We start from the raw sequence: 19,350 nt of genomic DNA, 5'->3' as shown, positions 1-19,350 counted from the left end.
TGCACAAAGTTACATCGATGTAAAATAAAATGGGGATGCAAAGCATTAGCTTTTTCGGATGGATTTCTCAGCCTTGGAACATGCAGAGATGCAAGTATTCCGGCAATTCGAGTGGTGCTCAAATTACTGTTTCCAATATTTGGTGGTGTTGGTAGGCCCTTTTTGCTGCTAATTTCAATAGGAGGACCACATGGGTAGCCCCATTTTTCTCCAACAGGCCTCCACATTCCAGCCTTACCTTCTTACTGTTGCTACAAAATTGTCACTCGATACAGATTTAAGGATTAGAATGAGACAACTTTAACTTTTGTGGGACAACTTTATTTCACTTTCAATTCTTAATGAATAATTTTCTTCTATTAACTCTTTAACTGAGATAAGATTTGTTGTTCATGTTTGGCTGGGATTGCAATCTGTTATCCTAATTTCAAATAGCAAGATGCTACGCGATACACTACAAGAGACGTAAAATTTAAAATGTCGTATAGACTTTTTTAGCAAGAGTTAAGCTGTGAAATATGTTGATAGTAGTATAGCAAGGACAGTCAAATGGAGACAACATATCCTAACTCTCACGAAGAAATCATAATGGAGAAAAATGCTTTATTAAGAATAGAAAGTTATCCTTCAATGTTACTTTTGCCGAGCATCATTAATCTCTACGAGAAAAGATTAAAATCTTGCATATATGAAGGCCTTAATACACAGGTATGAATGTTAAATTCAAGAAGCTTCACAATGATCAGTTCGCATGTACGTATCAAGAATCAAAATCATAACAAGAGGTCGTGAAGAACAAGAACAACATAGGAACAATATAGCATCATGGTACAAAGCTAGTACTTAAGAGTAGTCGATCAAAACGAGGGAAAAAGAACGACTAAAATATTCAAACTTTTCAAATTAATATAAGCATAGATTGACTATTATTGGCAGATATGAAAAGGGTCAGAAGTAGTAAAGTATCGAATCCTGCGGATGGGCACATGGATTTCTGCAAATTTTGACATATATATATGTATGCTTTTCTTTAATTATCTCAAGAATCACAAGTCCAACAATCACAAAAGACCAAACTCTTTCCATTGACAATGTATGAATTCGTACTTTTCGGTACACTTTTTTTTAGTCCGTGATTTACAATGGATTCTTTTCGGGCACACACTTTTACAAGAAAAAATTGATGATCCTGTACGCATTACACACACACATGATAGAATTGTTAATTCAAATCATGACACTTTGAAAATGGAGTTGATAGGAATGAAACAGTGTGAATATACTGACCCACTCGACATCTGTTATGTTAAGATTTAAGTGTCTCGAAATGTGATTTATTATGATTTGAGTGGGCAGTCAACACTTCAACCACGTGAGCACAAGCGAAGCTAGAAGGGGTTCGTCGGGTGCTGGCTCCACCTCCAATTATATATGTATACAAAGTGCTTATATGGGTAATATCAGAAGACAAACCTCTTATTGAATGACCCTATGTAGACAAGAGAGTGTTACTTTCAGTAGAAGGACTAATGTCGTAAATTCTCTCGATCGGAGAAAATGAACGGTTATTCAAATAAATATGGAACAAGAATTAAATTTGTTGAAAAATACAATGTTTACAGTAGAGACAGTATGTTGGAAATAGAAACAAGGACCATACAAAGTCTGACGTTGAAACCTCAAACCGGCTTTCACCAGTGAAAACCAAGTCTGAGGCTAATATGAATGGAGTGTTGAATTTTGCTACCATTTTTGTCAGAACATAGAGAGGATTTTCCGCTTCAATGTTCAAACAAAATGTTAGCTAATTAAACATTATTAACAAAACAAAACATCCCATGAAGCAATTCAAGATAAAGAGAACCAACGTATGACATTAATATCCCAGTGGGTTTAGGGTCCCACATTGTCCTTGCAAAGCTCTCTCAGAGCCCCAAAAAACCCATGGGCTGTCCTTTGGCCCGCCCCCACTCCCCCACTCACTTCAAACTCTCTTCATAAATACCTTGACAACCGTCTATCCTCATCACCACCATTTTCACTTTCAACCTCTCTTCTCATTCAAACTTTTATTATCTTATAATAATAAGAAACGTATTTTTCTCCAAATGGCAATCAAAAAATCATCAAACAAACTTCCACAAACAGCAGTTTTGAAGCAAATTCTCAAAAGATGTTCAAGTTTGGGCAAGAAACAAGGGTATGATGATGAAGATAGGCTTCCGTTCGACGTACCGAAAGGCCATTTTGCAGTTTACGTTGGTGAAAACAGAAGTAGATACATAGTTCCCATATCTTTCTTGTCTCACCCTGAATTCCAGTGCCTTCTTCGTCAAGCCGAAGAAGAATTTGGATTCGATCATGATATGGGACTCACTATTCCTTGTGAAGAAGTTGTTTTTCGATCTCTAACGTCAATGCTTCGATGAAAACATGAATTTGTTTGAAGAGAGATGAACAAGATGAAACTGAATTGTTTTGCCTTTTTTTTAACATCTTTCTTATTTATGGCCGGTTTGATTTATTTTTCTCTTCTTTTTAGCCCATTTGGGTGTTTGTATTTTTTTCTAGTGACCCTAACCCCAAAACCCATGAATATTTTCTGGGTTAGATTTGTAAAACGTATGTAAATTTTCCTCGTAGAGGTGTTTCACTACACGCTGTGAGAGATCTTAATTAATGTTAAGACAATTTGCAATGTTAATGTTTATTCATTTTTGACAATCCCATGAAGAAATCTATTACACACTGTCTGTATTGAGGGGTGTTTGGTAACCATTTCTATGTAAAAATGTATTTTAAAATAGTAACTTGATGGGAAGTGTGTGATTGAAATATAAGGAAAATTTTTTGATTTACGTGTAATATTATTTTAATAAAAAATGTGCGGTTGAAAAGAAGAGAGAGAAAAATACATTTTGAAAAAAATGGGTACCAAACAGGGGTTAAGATTTTTGTCCCATGTATTTTTAGTTTAAAAAAAAAAAAATCAACTACTAACGTGAAATAATTGTAACATTTGAAAATTTCCATAGACCTATTGGCATTACACAACTTTAAAGATTATAACACAACACATCCTGGAATAAATTTTTGGATTTCTTTTGACATGACTTTTGAAAAGTAAAAAATTGCATCGGAGATTGAAAATTGCTTTTGAACATATTTTAATAATTTTGTTTAATTTTTTATTTGAATGGAAGAGATTTAGAAAGAAACCCCCTCAAAAAGGTCTTCTAAAAAACAAAAACAAAAGTAAAAGCTCTGCCTAGTGGGCCGATATATACCACCTCGTACATTTTTGCACTGTTTCATACATTTTTCATTTTTTCTACTGTTGTACATTTAGGATCGTGCTGCTCTACCAGATTTGTAAATGATCTGGTAGAGCAGCTCCACTCACATTTGGGGGTGGGGTGGGGTGGGGTGGGTTTTTTTGACATTTTTTTAATAATGGGTTCCAATGAAGGACCCATTGCTGTGAGAGAGGCTTCTCTACCAGATCATTTACTGGTCTGGTAGAGGAGCAAAATTCATACATTTATTACCATTTCATCTATAATCTTGAACTAATTAAAAAGTAGCTTTATGCATGTCTTTGACATTTATAAATAAATAGCGACGAGCCTCATAGATTGAGGTTTTATTTTATTATGTCGTCAAAGACAAAGCTAAGAGAGTAGAATTGCGAGGGCAAAGTTCTCAATATTTTAATTATGGGGCAAAATTGAAAATTATAATGATTTTTTTTTTTTTAATCTTTTGTAATCTATTGCAAAATTTTGAATTTCAAATTTAGTGTGGGGACGATGGACCTCACTACCCTCACGATAGATCTGCCCATGGTCATGTCATGTATAACAATTTTGTAAAATCGTTTGATAGATAACTTGACTCTAGACTTAGTACGTGAAGAACGGTTTTTTTACAATAAATTAACAATTTGTGGGGTATATTTCATCATAAATCATAAGTTTTGGGGGTCCATAACCAAATTTTGTCTATGAAAACGATTAGTCATGGACGTACGCTTTCAGAGGACAATTTGGATTTAATTCCTCATCATTTATTGTAATGTTTATAGAGCCATCTGCATGGGTTGCATGAATCTCTTTCCATACGCAACTCTCCCAAAAAATCCTGCATATTTTTCTGACAAAAAATACATTAACTACATAAAACACAAAATTTTCCTCCTCAAAATGTTAAAGATTGTATCCGGATGAACTTGCATCAAGCTTGATGATAGAAAAAATAGAATTCTGAGTATAATGTATTCTCTTTAATAGTTTAAGTTTTAAACAAGTCGCGTGTGTTGTGCTCTTCGTAAGGCAACGTGTGTGGCAACGCAGAAAGCACCTACAATTGTTACTATTGGTGCGACAAACGTCGCAGTATGTTCATGCCCCTTGCCAATACGCCAGGTAGACACTGAACTTTGTTAAAAAGGTTAAACCCTAACCTTAAAGGTCCCCCACCACCCCTACCCTGGAGTATCGTGAGGGAGGTAAATCGCAGGTTATGCCTTCAAGGATACAGGATGGAAGGCTACTTGTACACTTGCACTTACCCAAGAGCCAAATTCATATTTTAGGATTCGAACCCTTGACGCAGCAACCTCAAGCAAAGCTGGATTTATCCACCCTCCCCTTTTACCACTTGGAGATGTGCCTTGGGGGCAGACACTGAACTTTGTTGTGTGCATGTTGTGTTGATCGAGCACAACATGTGTAACAACTTAATAGGTGTATGTAATTGTGATTGTTGCATGCTTAAAGTAAAGCAACAGCATTGGAGGCACAATCCATCTAATTGAGGTCGATCAGGAGCATTTCGTTAGTAAAAGAGATGAGAGGATCAGTGCATATAGTAAACTGTCTAGCCAACCCAATCTAAATCTCAATTATGTAGCCCTTAGTTGTTATTTGGATCCTACATGCTCTACACTTGTATATTCAGCGAGTTTATAATTTTAATGGACAAATTCAAATAATCTTCGAAATTTTATCATGACATCAACAATGCACTCTGATCAGACGTCGTATGACGACGAGCCGATTAGCCAATCAACACAAGGAATCGTCCAGGACAAATTGAAATGGCGATCAAATCGAGGCAATACATAACTCGAGAAAAAGTATGCCGTACATATGCTATACACATACAACCTCCCCCATCCCCACCTTCCACACACACACACACACACACACACACCAACTTTTATCATCATTATACGGACCATTAAAGGAGCAAGGATTTCCTACTGTGAGCTGGTCCTTCCCCATCTCTATTAAAAGCAAGCATTGGGTTAATTTCTCTTAGTTTCAGCCACATGGTACCTGACAACTCTTTTGCATAAAACTGTGTATCTTCTTTTTAGCGCACATTGTAATGATCATATCTTCAGCTATATTTCAACAAGTTTGAAATCCACAGAAGGAAAATACCTCACCATCGTAATTGATGTGTTTTTATATACTCCCTATGTCCCAATTATATAGACTGAGTTTCATTTTTCTCTTGTCCCAAATATATAGGTATGTTTTCTAATTTAGAATATTTTATTTTATTACTTTACTAATATACCATTATTCAATTTTCCTCACTTAATATGTCAATTTTTTGAAATCATCCAAATACACATTTTTCACTTCTTGGAAACATGGAACAATTCTCATTTCTTCTACTTCAAATTAAATCATTCAAATTCTTTATTAATTCCAACAATAATTTGCTACTACGTACAAAAAATTAAATGGGGGTAAATTAGGAAAGATCTTGACAACAATTAATTTTTCATTGACATTATATAAGATTTCTTAATCCGTGTGAAAAACGAAACAAATTTATATAATTGGGACGAAGGGAGTATAAAATATGCCTTCCAAATCTCATCTCAATCTACTTTTAGGTCTTGTTTGAGCCCATTATTTGGCTCTAAATAGATTTTGTGATAGTAGATTGATGGAGAATATGTAATTAAAATATAATAAAAAGTATTGAATTTGCATGTAATGTTATTTTATTGAAAAATATATCGTTGGAAGGAAGAGAAAGAAAAATGTATCTCGAAAATAATAGGAATCGAACATTTCATCAACTTTTATTAAAATATACTAAAAAATCAAATTTTAATCTCCGCCAAACAAGCCCAGAACAAGTTGGTGATTAGACTAACTTAGTTCTCATTTGTCCCCCATTAATTTTTATTCCATTATTTTTATTTTTCTCTCTCCTATTTTCAATCACATAATCTTCCATAAAATAATATTACACGTAAATCGAAACTTTTTTTTTTTTTCAATCACTCATTTTTCAAAAACATCATTCCCCCTATTTTCATTACCACAAATGGGGGCCTTGAGCACATGAGTAAGACTAAAGTAACATAAAAATCAAGGAAACAAGAAGATACTGTTGGTTGTATTTGAGCCCCCTTTAGCCCCCATTTTTTGGAAATGAAAATGGTGGAATAGTATTTTTTTGAAAAATAAGTGGTTAAGAAATAAGAAAAAGTTTTCGTTTTATGCATAATATTATTTTATAAAAAATTATGTGATTAAAAATAAAAGAAAAAAAGAAAATGTAATGAAATAAAAATTAACGACAAACAAACGAGGGCTAAATAAAGTCCTTCCGTCATAAAGTACAAATGTTAGTACTGACCAGAGCGATAGTTTTCTGTCAGACTAATTTTGAGGTTGCATGTTACTTCTGAACTTTTTCTTTTTGTCTTGTCTGTAATTAATGATTAATCCCCGTTTGGCCTCATTTTTTGGAAATAAATTGGGTAGAATAATTTTTGAAAAAGTGAGTAATTAAAAAAAAAAATCGTTTTACGTTTAATATTATTTTATAAAAAATTGTGTAATTGAAAATATAATAGAGTGAAAAATGAAATGTAATTTAATGAAATTCAAATATGGGCTAAATACTTCACATTTATACATTTACATTTTTTAGTTTTTTCGTCAAATTTAGTCCTGATTTAATTCATCTAAAAAATTGAATTAAAATTTAAGTTAAAATTAATAATTAATTTTAATCATATGCTTTATAGAATACTCAACTTTTCAATCATATATTTTATTAACTTTTTATCAAAATCTACTAAAAATTTTATTTATCTTAACCAAAAAGTGGTTACTATATCTATAGAGTTTCTATAAGGGTATGTTTGATTCACTTCCAATTCCATGGGAAAAGAAAAATGTTTTCCACTTTTGTTAGTGTTTGATAGACATTTATTTCTTGACAATTGAAATTCCATTTTTGATTTACACGGTGATCATTTCTTGCTTTTCATTGAATTTGTTTTCCCACCTATATGGTGAGAAATGGAATTCCATGTATATATATATTATTGGCAATGGAAACAAATTCTAAAAATTATTGTAAAAAAAAAAATTTCCATCAATTGACAATTTTCATGTAAAATAAAGTCAAAAAAACACCAAAAGATAAATGATTTTCTTGAATTTTTTTATTTTTATTTGCAATGAAAACAAATTTCATCTCAATACCAATAAAATTTATCCCTTTAATTGACAATTTTCATGTAAAATAAAGTCAAATAAACATCAAAAAATACTTTTATTTCAACATTTTTCACGTATAAAATTATACCAATCAAACACAATAATTTACAATTCCCAAGAAAATAATTTTTAGGTAATTCAATTTTCAAAAATTCGTTTTTTTTCACCCAAATTCTATCTTTACAATCAAACGGACCCTAATTTCAGTTTGTATTTCATTTTAGATCAAAAAATATTTCTGTGGCTACCATGCTATGCAATGCTGGTAAAAAAGAACCGATTTCTATCTGGGGCACGTACTTACTACCCTAGCACGTGACAATGGTCCCGCTATTGGTCCAGTTCCGTGCAACTTGTGGAACATGTACGATTCATGGTCACGTGGCCCGGCCATTCCCCAAATCATGACACCGTTTGTTCTGATGGATTCATATTCAACTTGTAGTAGTAGTTTTTTCTCGTAAAATCATCATTTGTCTTCAATCTTACATTTAGAGCCCGATTGATCAATTTTCCATGTTACTAACAAATAAACTCAATCTTGGGAGGCTGTCTTTCATTCGTAACAGCACCGAACATACAACTTTCTTCAGACAGAGACTCTAAAGTTCCTCGACCTCGATCTCTTCAAAAAGCTTCGTCCATTACATTGGTCGTGAAGCCCAAGCAATGACCAACCGAAACACGGGCTAGGGACCAACCGAAACACGGGTTAGGAACCAACCTCAAAATTGTTCCATCTGAAGGCATGAGCCCAAGGCCAAGCACAGCACAATCCCATTAGACCTCTATTATCAAAAGATCTTAGTATGACTCGATCAAGGATACGGTTGCCCCTTACAACCTTCAAATTGTACTACCAGTTGGACTCTTAACCATGCTAAGGGTCCTAGATCAGATCATATACGGCCTTGCATAAAACACTATAAATACATAAACTATGTTTACTATTGAGGTATGCTTACATCAATTCAGTTTATAGTTTCATTTATAAAGAAACTCTGTTCGTGATTCGGATCGAGCTTTGACAGCATCACTGAATAAACTAATCAAAGTCCAGAGAAAGTATAACATCCCTTAATTTCTCCACTTCTCTTTTCCCATCCACAATTGATTCCATCTAGCAAAACATATTTTTAGTTTGACAAAATCATATGTACTGTACTTGGAATTAGAGTCCCTCACAACTGAAACATAACTATATAATCTTGGGTTGCCCAAATAGAAAAGACAAAAAGACAATATTTTCTTGGTTTTTTTAAAGATTGATGGGCCAAATCCTGATGCTTAAAAACAGTGTGTATTGATAATATTTCAATAGAGTATGGGAACTAACTGAACCAACACCGGAGTCATCAAAGCCTGAACCATGAAAGCATTCTCAAGAAAAGGGAATATTTACGAGTAGCTGCATAGAACACAATTTATTTTTTTATTTTTTATTTATTTATTATTATTTTTTTTTTTGTCATTGATTATTTTCACCAGAGGGCCAAAACACAACATCGCACTCCTTCAGTGGTGTCCTTTGACTTCAGCTTTCTTGTGAGACTTGGCCTTTGCCTGATGAAAATAAGACAGCGCAAAAATCAGCATTTGCCAAGCCATGACATATAGACGTACGAGAATCTCTAAACGAAATTATAAACTAATGATTTTAGATTTTCAAGTCTGCAAAGACATGTTCAAGCCAAAAAAAAAAAACAGAAACACACATATGCGCACACATTGAAACACGAAACACAAGGAATTATGTAGCGTTGTCCAGCGGTGGATAAATCCAATGAAACAAACGATTCATGTAACACGAATAAGTGATGGATAAATAGGTAGTACTAGCAGGTTCCTCAAAATGTGTGGATAAAAGGCCACTTAAGTGTTTATAAACAGTTTATGAACATGAGCCAAACATAGGCTTATCTATTGTGATCAAGTTTAGGTTGTTGTTGTGTTGTGCAATAAAAGGTGTATGTTAATCTCTGCTACTTGGAAGAAGATTAAGACAGCACTTCACATCTAGATTCTAATTACAAGTTTTGTAAGTGTGCCACTGCTAGGAATTCACCAAACTCAAAAATTGTGGATTATTTTCAATAATCTTCAAAATAATTGTATTCCGTAGGAAAGTTTGTGTCACATAAAGCTAACCACCTCCCAGTTAGACCCATTTGAAAAACAAAAGGTTAACCAACACCGTACAATAAATGCTAGCATATAGAAGCACCAAGATTCTTCTACCATGCCAAATTGTCAACTAAGGCAATCAATCAACTGAACTTTGCCAATCTTCTAATTGAGCTAATATCACGCATGACCCTCCCAAGAGAAATGTACTCTTATAACGAAAAAAAGGGGCAAATAGTTGTCTTTAGTACTGAATATAATTTGCAATTGCAATTAGAAAATTAATCAGTGACAGAACATGCTGTGATCTTCAAGCATTACGAAGACGTCATTCTGGCCTCGCTACTACTGAAATGTCCTGATGCCTGATGGAAATTTTATTCCCTTTCTCTTCGGAAAGGTTCCAGGATTATACTGGATGGTTTATTCTATTTGTACAGAAAATGGAATCACAGAATTTCATTGGAAATCTCACGTGTAGCCCAATGTGATGATAAAAAATGCCAAAAAATCCCCCACATCACCCCCTATTGTGAGTTATCTGTTGCAATTCTGTGAAATACCTTTCTGCTAGGATCGACTTCCTCGTACAATTGATGGGAAATTTTTCTTTGTACCTCAATTCTAAATAAATAACTTAAAAACCTTGGTTAATCTACATAAAAATGGATTCGGAAAAAATGCCTAACATAAATCCAACGTCAATTTTTTATTTGGGTTCCATTTTCTGTATTCAATTTGTACATCCCCTAATCTCAACTTCGAAGATCAAATCATCACTCTTTTAGACTTTATCTCATCCAAACAGAATCACGGCAAATGCAGGCCCTGTTATCTTAAAACAAGAAACTCAGCTCCAGATTCTGGATTTACATATAACCAACGTTTTCCACTCTAATAAACACCCAAAGGATGAACCACGAAAAGTTAAAATGGAACCAAATTACTGAAATTCCAATCAATTAGGAACAAAATACAGCTCAACACACAAAATATACTTCTGTCTCCATTTCTATTTACTGAAGACAAAAACTAAAGGTTCAAAAAATCAAAAGGGTCAGATAGAAATTTACGGTACCCTAAGAATTTTGAGTTTCATGTTTCCGTAGATGAGCCCCAACGAAAAGGCAGATACCCGAGCCACCTGCCATCCGTCGAAATGCATTACAATTCAGCATATCATTACATTTACATCTGGGAAAAAACGGATCGAAGAGAAATGTAATATACCAAAGCGAGGGTGCTGGTGCCGGAATAGGGTCCAGGAGGAGGCGCCATTGTAGCCCCGGAGGAATTTGACAGCTCCTGTAGTTTATGCGAGTGAGTTTGTGAAAGGGTTTTAGGAATTTAAGGCAGTGGAGCAATCAAGAGTGCAGTTATATTCGGGAACGGTTGTATTGGAATGAAAGGATTAATTTTATTAGCAGTCACTCGACTTATAAAGAAATTTCAATTGTCACTAAATTTTAATTTGTTCCAACTGAGTGCTAAACTTCAATTTATTTTCAAAATTTAAAATTCTTGTTGCATTTTGGCACCTATCATCGAGTTAATTTTCCCAATATTCTTAAAATGTTGGATATTACTCATTAAATTACTTTCTTTTTGCAACTATAACGGAATAGTTGATATAGCAAACAGATTGCACAGCAGGTATCTAATCACTAAATAGATACCTAATCATAAAGAAATGTATGTGTAATTGGCACAAAACGTTCCTACCTTTCAACTTCATTGTGGAAAACGTCCTCACCTTTCATTTTTTTATATTTTTGCCCTCGAATCAACCTTTCATTGCGATGAAGGTCCTTCCATCCAACTCCCGTCACTTCTGCCTTTAATTAAAGAGAATGACCCAATTTCTTTCCAGTCAACAGGGGTAAAACCGTCATCACCCAATTGAATCCTTCATTTTCATCATTTTCTTCGAACAACACGAGAAGGTTCCCATTCCGTTCTCTTTTGGTTCTTCAAAAATTTCCATTTGTCTTCCATTTCTACAATTTCAATCAGGCTATGTCGAACCAGACCCGGGTCACTCGTTCGAAGCGACATATGAACAAATATATGGTGTGCCATAGAAAGAGTCCCAAAATCTCCCTCCAACAATGGAAGGATTTGCCCAGCAAGCAGAAACTATACAGTAAGGGATGGCTAATATAGTAATGAATGGGTTTAAACCAGAATCTATACCTGTTTACAAAGAATTGGTGCTTGAATTTGCTGTGTGATCGGTGGTTTTCTTCAATTCCGACATTGACGCAACCAAATCGGCTGTTTATACACTCTTCAACTTCCTATAGCGCCACAGCTAACGACCCAAAAATGCTTGTTCAAGGGTACCCGCAGAAGACCATTTTTGAATCAATTGAAGAAAATGGTTTCTCTTTTGGGATTTATTATCAGTTACCTCCTTCAACTCTCTTCTACAGGTATCATCTTCAATTCCCACTACACTTTTCAATTGTGTTGAATATTTATTGAGCTGTTGATTTTTATTTTATTTTGTTTTTTTGACGTGTTTAATAATAGACGTCAAAGTCCAAACTCTCTTATCGAGCTAGTTTCGAACATTCGAATCCGATAGCTATGTCAAAGTGATAGCTTAGCAGTGATATTTTTGAAGAAATACTTCTAACAATTGTAGAAATGAAAGACAAATGGAAATTTTTGAAAAACCAGACGGGAATGGAATGGGAACCGTCTCGTGTTGTTCGAAGAAAATGATGAAAATGAAGGGTTCAATTGGGTAAGGACGGTTTTACCTCTGTTGACTGGAAAGAAATTAGGCCTTTCTCTTTAATTAACGGCAGAAGTGACGGGAGTTGGACGGAAGGACCTTCATCGCAATGAAAGATTGATTTGAGGGCAAAAATGTCAAAAAATGAAAGGTAGGGACGTTTTCCACAATGATGTTGAAAGGCAAGGACGTTTTGCGCCAATTACCCAGAAATGTATCTTTGATTGCTCACTATACTTTGGTAAATATCTTTGATTGCTCACAATACTTTAAACTAGTTGAATTTTAGCCACTAAATTTCTCATACCGATGCTTAGATTATATGAAAATTTAGGAATTATCAAGGATTTTTCGACAACATACCTGCTTTATAAATTTATAGTTAGAATTCCCCACTTCAAAGAAGCACCTACGTGCAATTGAGGGGAGGTGTCTGTTCCAGATTTTTTTAGCAATGCACATATCTTTTGTGGATGTTTTTAATGTAATTATTAGCTCCAGCATCATGTTTTTTGGATTTTTTGGTGGATTTTTTTAAATGTAATTATTAGTTCCATCGTCATAAAGCTCATTAGGTCAAAATTAGGGGAGTGCTTGTATTTTTTTATGAAAAATTTAACGTAATTAGTAGCTTTAGTTGCACCGTGATTAATATTTGTCCCTTCGCTCTTCTTGATTCAAAAATTAATTCTCTCTCTCTCTCTTGTAAAATTCTTTGAACTTATACTAAAAAATCATTTATCCTCTTAAAAAAGAGAGTGCGAACAATTCAAATCGTTCTAATAAAAATTTCATAAAGTCGACGTGTTCCTTAAGAGCTCATGATAATTTATAAATTTTCATATCGAAGATACCAACCTAAATTTAGGTCCTGTTTGTTTCTCATTTTTGGAAGAATGAGAATGAAAAATATGTCCCACACAAGAGATAAAAATTCAAATTTGGTGATTTGATATGATAGATAACGATCATATTTTTCGTTTTAATGAGAAAAGAATGACAAACAAATAGAGGCTTAGTAAATTTTGGAACAATTAACTCCCTATCATCCCTTCATTAATAGAATTTATTAATTGATAATTATACTAAGCCCTTGATTGAGCCGAAAAATGATTTTTTGAATAATGTATTGATGGAAAATGTGTAGTTATAAAATTTTAAAAAAATTAGATTTGCGTGTAATATTATTTTATTGAAAAATATGTTAAAATGATGTCAAAATACTGTTTAAGAATTTTATTTTTTTTTTTTCAAATAATGAGGTTCAAACAAGGGCTAAATTGATATTGCGCCTAATTATTATGTCTCCTAAAAACGAGAAAAGTAAAACGATAGTAATGATAAATTAAAAGGTTGAACTAATGTGTTTTCTTATTTTGACACTTATATTACGCTATGATTTAGCAAGTTGTCTTAATCAATTTAGAATACTTCATGCGATAAGACAGATGATTAAAACTAATTTAAAGTTCAACAATCGAATTGAGATTTTACTGAAAGTTCAGTGACTACAGATGAAAATTACTCCAGTTAGGGCTACTCAATGTTGTAATTGTAGCACAATTCTCTCTTTTTATTCAATTAGGGCTAGAATTGTAATCAATACTTCAACATTGATTTCTCAGCACATATTCTGAGTAATTGGAGCAACTGTGAAACACAGAAATGGCGTCGAACCAGCAAGTGAGGGCATCGCACATACTTATAAAGCACCAGGGATCCCGGCGCAAGGCCTCCTGGAAGGATCCCGACGGTCGCATCATCTCCACCACCACGAAGGAAGTCGCCATCACCCAACTAAAAGCCCTCCGCGACGACATCCTCTCTGGAAAGGCCAGTTTCGATGAAGTTGCAACTCGCTTATCTGATTGTAGCTCCGCCAAACGCGGCGGTGATCTTGGTAAATCCCCTCGCCTTCCCGTTCGTTTTAGCTCAATGTATGATGTGGGTTTGGGGGTTTTAAGCTTTTTATTTAATGGTTATTGATTTTCTGTTTACTTTGTTTAGCAGTTATTTTTTTTAACAATTGTTCGGGTTATATCTGTTGCTTTAGTTGTTGGGTGAAAAAATCATTCTTTATAGAAAAAAGTCATCATCTAACATGTAATTTCAAATTTACTGTCAGATCAGAGTGCAGTGATTACTGATAGCAAGTTCTCCTTGAAATGCTGGTCTTTTCTTCTTAAGAAAAGTGAAAGTTCAACAAAATATCTACTTAGTATGTAGGCGAACATTTATAATAGAAGTGCAATCTGAGGGGGAGAGATGAATTATACAATGACTTGTGCGTATTAATGGTGTGAAATTGGGAGAATGGTCAATAATCAATAACCTTATCTACTTGAAGTTTGCAAAGGATTGTGGAGTTGAACTTGAATCTGGCAAGTATGGTGTGAAATTTGTAGAATGGTCAATAATCAATAACCACATTTACTTGAAGTTTGCAAAGGATTGTGGAGTTAAACTTGAATCTGGCAAGTATGATTTGAAATTTATAGAATGGTCAATAACTAATAACCGTATTTACTTAAAGTTTGCAAAAGATTGTGGATTTGAATTTAAATCTGGCAAATATAGCCTTTCTAGGATTCTAGAACTTGGGGGGAAGTACGTGGGAGCTGCCTTGGTCTCTTCCTACTCAACTGTACCTGGGATGAACTTTCTCTTGTAAATATTCTTAGTTGAAGATTATGGTATCGATTTGACTATCTGTGCAGATTCCACCATTGAGAAGCTGCTATACTAAACTTCTTTTTGATTGCTTTAAACTGATTCTCTTATTTGCTCTTGAAGCATGTCTGTACACATGGGCGCACACACACAATTATAAGAAGCATGGCTTCTGTATAAACTTTTGTTTTTCTTCTGTGTACTTCTCCTTTCTTGGAGACAGAGGTTTTGTCATTCATGAATGATACATTTGACCTTATTCACTGAGTTCCTTGAAAATTGATAATACTTTTATCGGATGAAACCACTGAATGGTTTTGCTCCAAGAAAGCTCTTTCTAAAATTTCTGCCTTCATTAAGCTGTATATGTCGCTATCTTCTTTTTTTGTCTGTTTAGGCTCATTGGCAACTTAATCCCCTGAAATAGCAGCGGCTTTGTTTGAGTCTACGACTAGTAAGAGACAATGAAATTTATGCCATTTTTTGGAAGATGGTGCATGTGTGAACTTTGTTGCCCCAGTTATCTGTGTTCTTATATCCTTGGGGAATTTTCATTTTTCCAAGTTCCAACATCATTTAAATTTTATGCATTTGGCTAATTCTTACGAAACTATACCACATATTAAAGTGGAAGTCTACCGTTTGAGGGTGGCTTCGTCCAATGTTTTGGTTCCTACTGAGTTGAGTAAAATGCACTGTACTGTTTGCATTTTTGGATGATCTCTTTTATGTTTTTGTCTTTAATGTTCCTATACAGTTACATCTCCGCGTGTTTTCTAAATATGTTTGCATGTATTGTATGGTGGTTCGTGATTTTTCTTATATGTCAAAGTTCTTGGTGGTTTGAGAAACGACGAGCTTGGTTCGGCTCTTGGTTCTATATTAAGATCTGAAGAATTGAATAAGAATCGAATCTCCCTAATTTTTTTAATTAATTTATTTTAAATAAGTCAAATTATTTTTTTAAATAAATTTGCCAACTAATTTATTTAGCTTAAACCTAAAAATAGGGTTAATTGTTCCAATGGTCACTGAATTTAGGTCAATATCTTCGATTGCTTATTGAAGTTTAAAATGATGAGTTTTGGTCACTGAACTTGGGTCCATGCTTTCAATTGCTCGCTAAAGTTTAAAATGTCGAGTTTTGATCACTGAACTTTAGAAAATGTTGCATGATAACTTTCGTCTCAAATCTCTAACGGAATTGGTGACGTGGTTGACGGAATGCACACATGGCGCCCTGTCACACCGTTAAACGTTGAGATGGTCGAATTTGGGCTGAAAAATGTCTTCTTTTGCTCATTGAAACTTAAAGTGGTCGAATTTTGGTCACTGAACTTTAAAGACATCAAACTTTGGCCACTAAACTTTAAAAAACATCTTCTATTGTTCACTATAAAATTAGATATAAGCACATATTTGTGCAATAAAATATTTTACAGGTTAATTCAAAAAAAAATTCAACTTTTTAATAACATATTCTCGAAAAAAAATCATTAATTTTAGAAATCTTTTTTTTAAATAATGGCCATCAAATAGGGGCTAAAATTCATTGTTAAAAATTCGGATTTAATTTAATTTTTACAATAAATATATTGTGTGTTTCATTGCAATCAGTAGTCACTTTCTTTGCACAGCTTTGCAAGCATTGTTCATACCATTAGAAATTATTACTCAATTACATAGTAGTTAAATTTAAATTTGATTTATTTTTTTAGAATTTGAAGCTATTTTCATCATAATATTTGAATTTTACAATGAAACTCACAATGAATTCATTTGTTGTTAAATGAAATTAAATCCAAATTTAACAACGAACTTTAATTAAATTCAAATTTATTATGAGCCAAATAAAACGTTTTTCAAAGTTTTGTGGCCCAAACTCGACAATACTCACTAAACCTTGAGGTAGTCGAATTTTGGCTACTAAGCTTTAAGATATTTGAATTTTGGCCACTAAAATTTGAGATGGTTGAGTTTTTAAATAGTGATTTTACGAAGAATGCGTGGTTAGAAGTTAAGGAAAAATTTTGAGTTTACATGTAAAATATTTTATTGTATATATATATGGTTAAATCCAAATTTATATTGAGCAATAGAAGACTTTTTCTAAGTTTAGTGGCCAAAGTTCAACTTCTCTCAATGTTCAGTGGTCAAAATTCGACAACCTTAAAGTTTAGTGAGCAATAGAAGACATTTTTCAAAGTTTAGTGGCCAAAATTTGATCATCTTAAAGTTTACCGTGTGACGGATCTTCACGTGTGCATTTTGTCAGCCACATCACCAATTTCGTTATAGGTTTGAGACGAAAGCTATGCTAAGTAACGTACAATATTTTTCAAAATTCAGTAATCAAAACTCAACATTTTAAACTTTAGTGGGCAATCAAAAACTTGAACCTAAGTTCAATGACCGTTGGAATAATTAACTCCTAAAAATATGTTTTTTCTATTTCTAATTTTTAGTCCAAGCCTAAATTAATCAAATTGACCTAAATTTTACCTAAATCTATTATTCCCTAGTGTCGTTTCTAATGGTCTAGAGAAATTGAATTGAAGCTCAATTGCACCTATCTTAATTATTGTGAGATTGTTATCTTCCTCTTTCTGGAATTTTAACAATCAAATTTATGAAGAACTTAACAAAGAGATGCGCAAAAGATACATAAGATTTGACTACTTTATTTTGTAAAAGCTAAGATCAAACATGTCATTATTTGAATTAATGTAGTTTTGTAAATATTAAAAAATTTAATTATGTTATGGAACTGGGAATGGAACTAAACTCGAACGGTTTCATAATTAAATTTGGATCCTACGGTTCTACTTACTAAATACATGAAAATTCGGGTCCAGTTCGACTCTCAAGGTTCAGTTCTCTTTAGAACTAAATCAAACCGAACAATGTCCAACCCTAGTTCTTGGTGGTATAGAACGTAATGTGGTGATTAACACTAGTTGATCTATTTCTCTTGCAGGTCCTTTTGGTCGCGGTCAAATGCAGAAACCTTTTGAAGATGCAACATTTGCTTTGAAAATTGGTGAAATTAGTGACATTGTGGATACTGACAGCGGTGTTCACATAATAATGAGAACAGCTTGATGCTGACTCATTATAGAATAATGAATTGAAGCATATCTTCTAACAGTCAAACTACAATAAGCCAAATTAAGAATTTTTGTACTTCTATGCTGTTCAAGATTTAGTTATCTGCCCATCATTTTCATGTTACTGGGTGCATCATCAGGTTCAGCCTTTTGAGCGAGTATTATAAGAAAGAAATTTCCCCTTATGGAGAAATAATCTATGGTCCGAATCTGGACTTGGAATTTTGTATCACAATGTCTTGATGCTCTTTTTTTTTTTTTTTTTTTTTTTTTTTTTTTTTAAGGGAAACTTTTTTTATTTTTTTTTTTGTTTGCCATCCCAACCCCACTTCTCCCTTGTTACTTCCTCCTATTGTGCCCACTGGGCATACCTGAGCAATACAAAGAAAAGATGTACAAACAATAAGAAATATAGTTCCAAAACCAAAGATTCAAAATGAATCAAAACATGTGGGTACAAAGTAAACATAATTTTTTATATATGTGTTTTATTTTGTCTTATAATGCTATTTACTTGTGGGCTAAGATTTACAAAAATCTTTCAATTACGCGTCATTCAAATATGATAAGTGGTGCTTATAAGCACAATTCTTTTAGCTATACTTTGTCAAGAAGCTCTTCAAGCCTTCTTTTGATCCATTTCAAAGCATTTAAAAATTGTAGTCATCAATCTCTTAATCTCCATCCAAACTTTAAACTTTAATTTTCATACTTATGCTAGATGTGAATGAACATTGAAAAATAGATACCGTCCATTTTTCAAATGTGAAACTTTCTTGATCCTGTATGTACTAGACAAAAAATAGATGCTGTCCATTTTTCAAATGTGAAACTTTCTTGATCCTATATGTGCTAGACAAAGTTAAACGTGCATTGCACGTTATTCTATAAACTTTATAAGTGATGTAAAATTAATATTTGGTACCAAATTGTTGGAGGATTTGATGAGTTTCAGACGAATTAAAGAAAATAAAATTTAGCATATTAATTGAAGAGAAGAAAATTGTATTCTCAAAATTCAATTTCTATGATTCAAATTTTCTGTAATGATGAAATACTCTAAATGAACAATATTTTATGTTACATTTGATACATAAAAATTACTTCTTAATACATAAATTTAAACACTCATTAAAATTTCTAGATGCATGAATATGAATAAATTCATATA

The 19,350-nt window shown here is 33.3% G+C and overlaps 3 protein-coding genes across 3 annotated transcripts; 2 read left to right on the top strand and 1 right to left on the bottom strand.

The window, feature by feature from the left end:
• Nucleotides 1-2,017: 2,017 nt before the first annotated feature.
• Nucleotides 2,018-2,724, top strand: LOC111410569 (auxin-responsive protein SAUR50-like). The gene has a single exon (XM_023040982.1). The coding sequence runs from the start codon at nt 2,109-2,111 to the stop codon at nt 2,427-2,429; it is 321 nt and encodes a 106-aa protein (XP_022896750.1). The 5' UTR covers nt 2,018-2,108; the 3' UTR covers nt 2,430-2,724.
• A 5,316-nt stretch (nt 2,725-8,040) lies between these two features.
• LOC111410567 lies at nt 8,041-11,048 on the bottom strand. Its single transcript, XM_023040980.1, has 3 exons — nt 10,893-11,048; nt 10,741-10,806; nt 8,041-9,101 (listed from the first exon to the last, which is right to left on the bottom strand). Exons 1-3 carry the CDS (start codon nt 10,938-10,940, stop codon nt 9,054-9,056), a joined length of 162 nt encoding a protein of 53 aa, XP_022896748.1. The 5' UTR covers nt 10,941-11,048; the 3' UTR covers nt 8,041-9,053.
• A 2,848-nt stretch (nt 11,049-13,896) lies between these two features.
• LOC111410566 (peptidyl-prolyl cis-trans isomerase Pin1) lies at nt 13,897-18,414 on the top strand. Its single transcript, XM_023040979.1, has 2 exons — nt 13,897-14,302; nt 18,050-18,414. The coding sequence occupies exons 1-2, from the start codon at nt 14,068-14,070 to the stop codon at nt 18,172-18,174; spliced, it is 360 nt and encodes a 119-aa protein (XP_022896747.1). The 5' UTR covers nt 13,897-14,067; the 3' UTR covers nt 18,175-18,414.
• Nucleotides 18,415-19,350: the final 936 nt, after the last annotated feature.

This window comes from Olea europaea, chromosome 15 (assembly GCF_002742605.1).
Source record: "Olea europaea var. sylvestris chromosome 15, O_europaea_v1, whole genome shotgun sequence".
In the NCBI taxonomy this organism is placed as follows: Eukaryota; Viridiplantae; Streptophyta; class Magnoliopsida; order Lamiales; family Oleaceae; genus Olea; species Olea europaea.
Note: the sequence above shows the minus strand (reverse complement) of the source record. Positions and strands in the feature narration are given on the sequence as shown.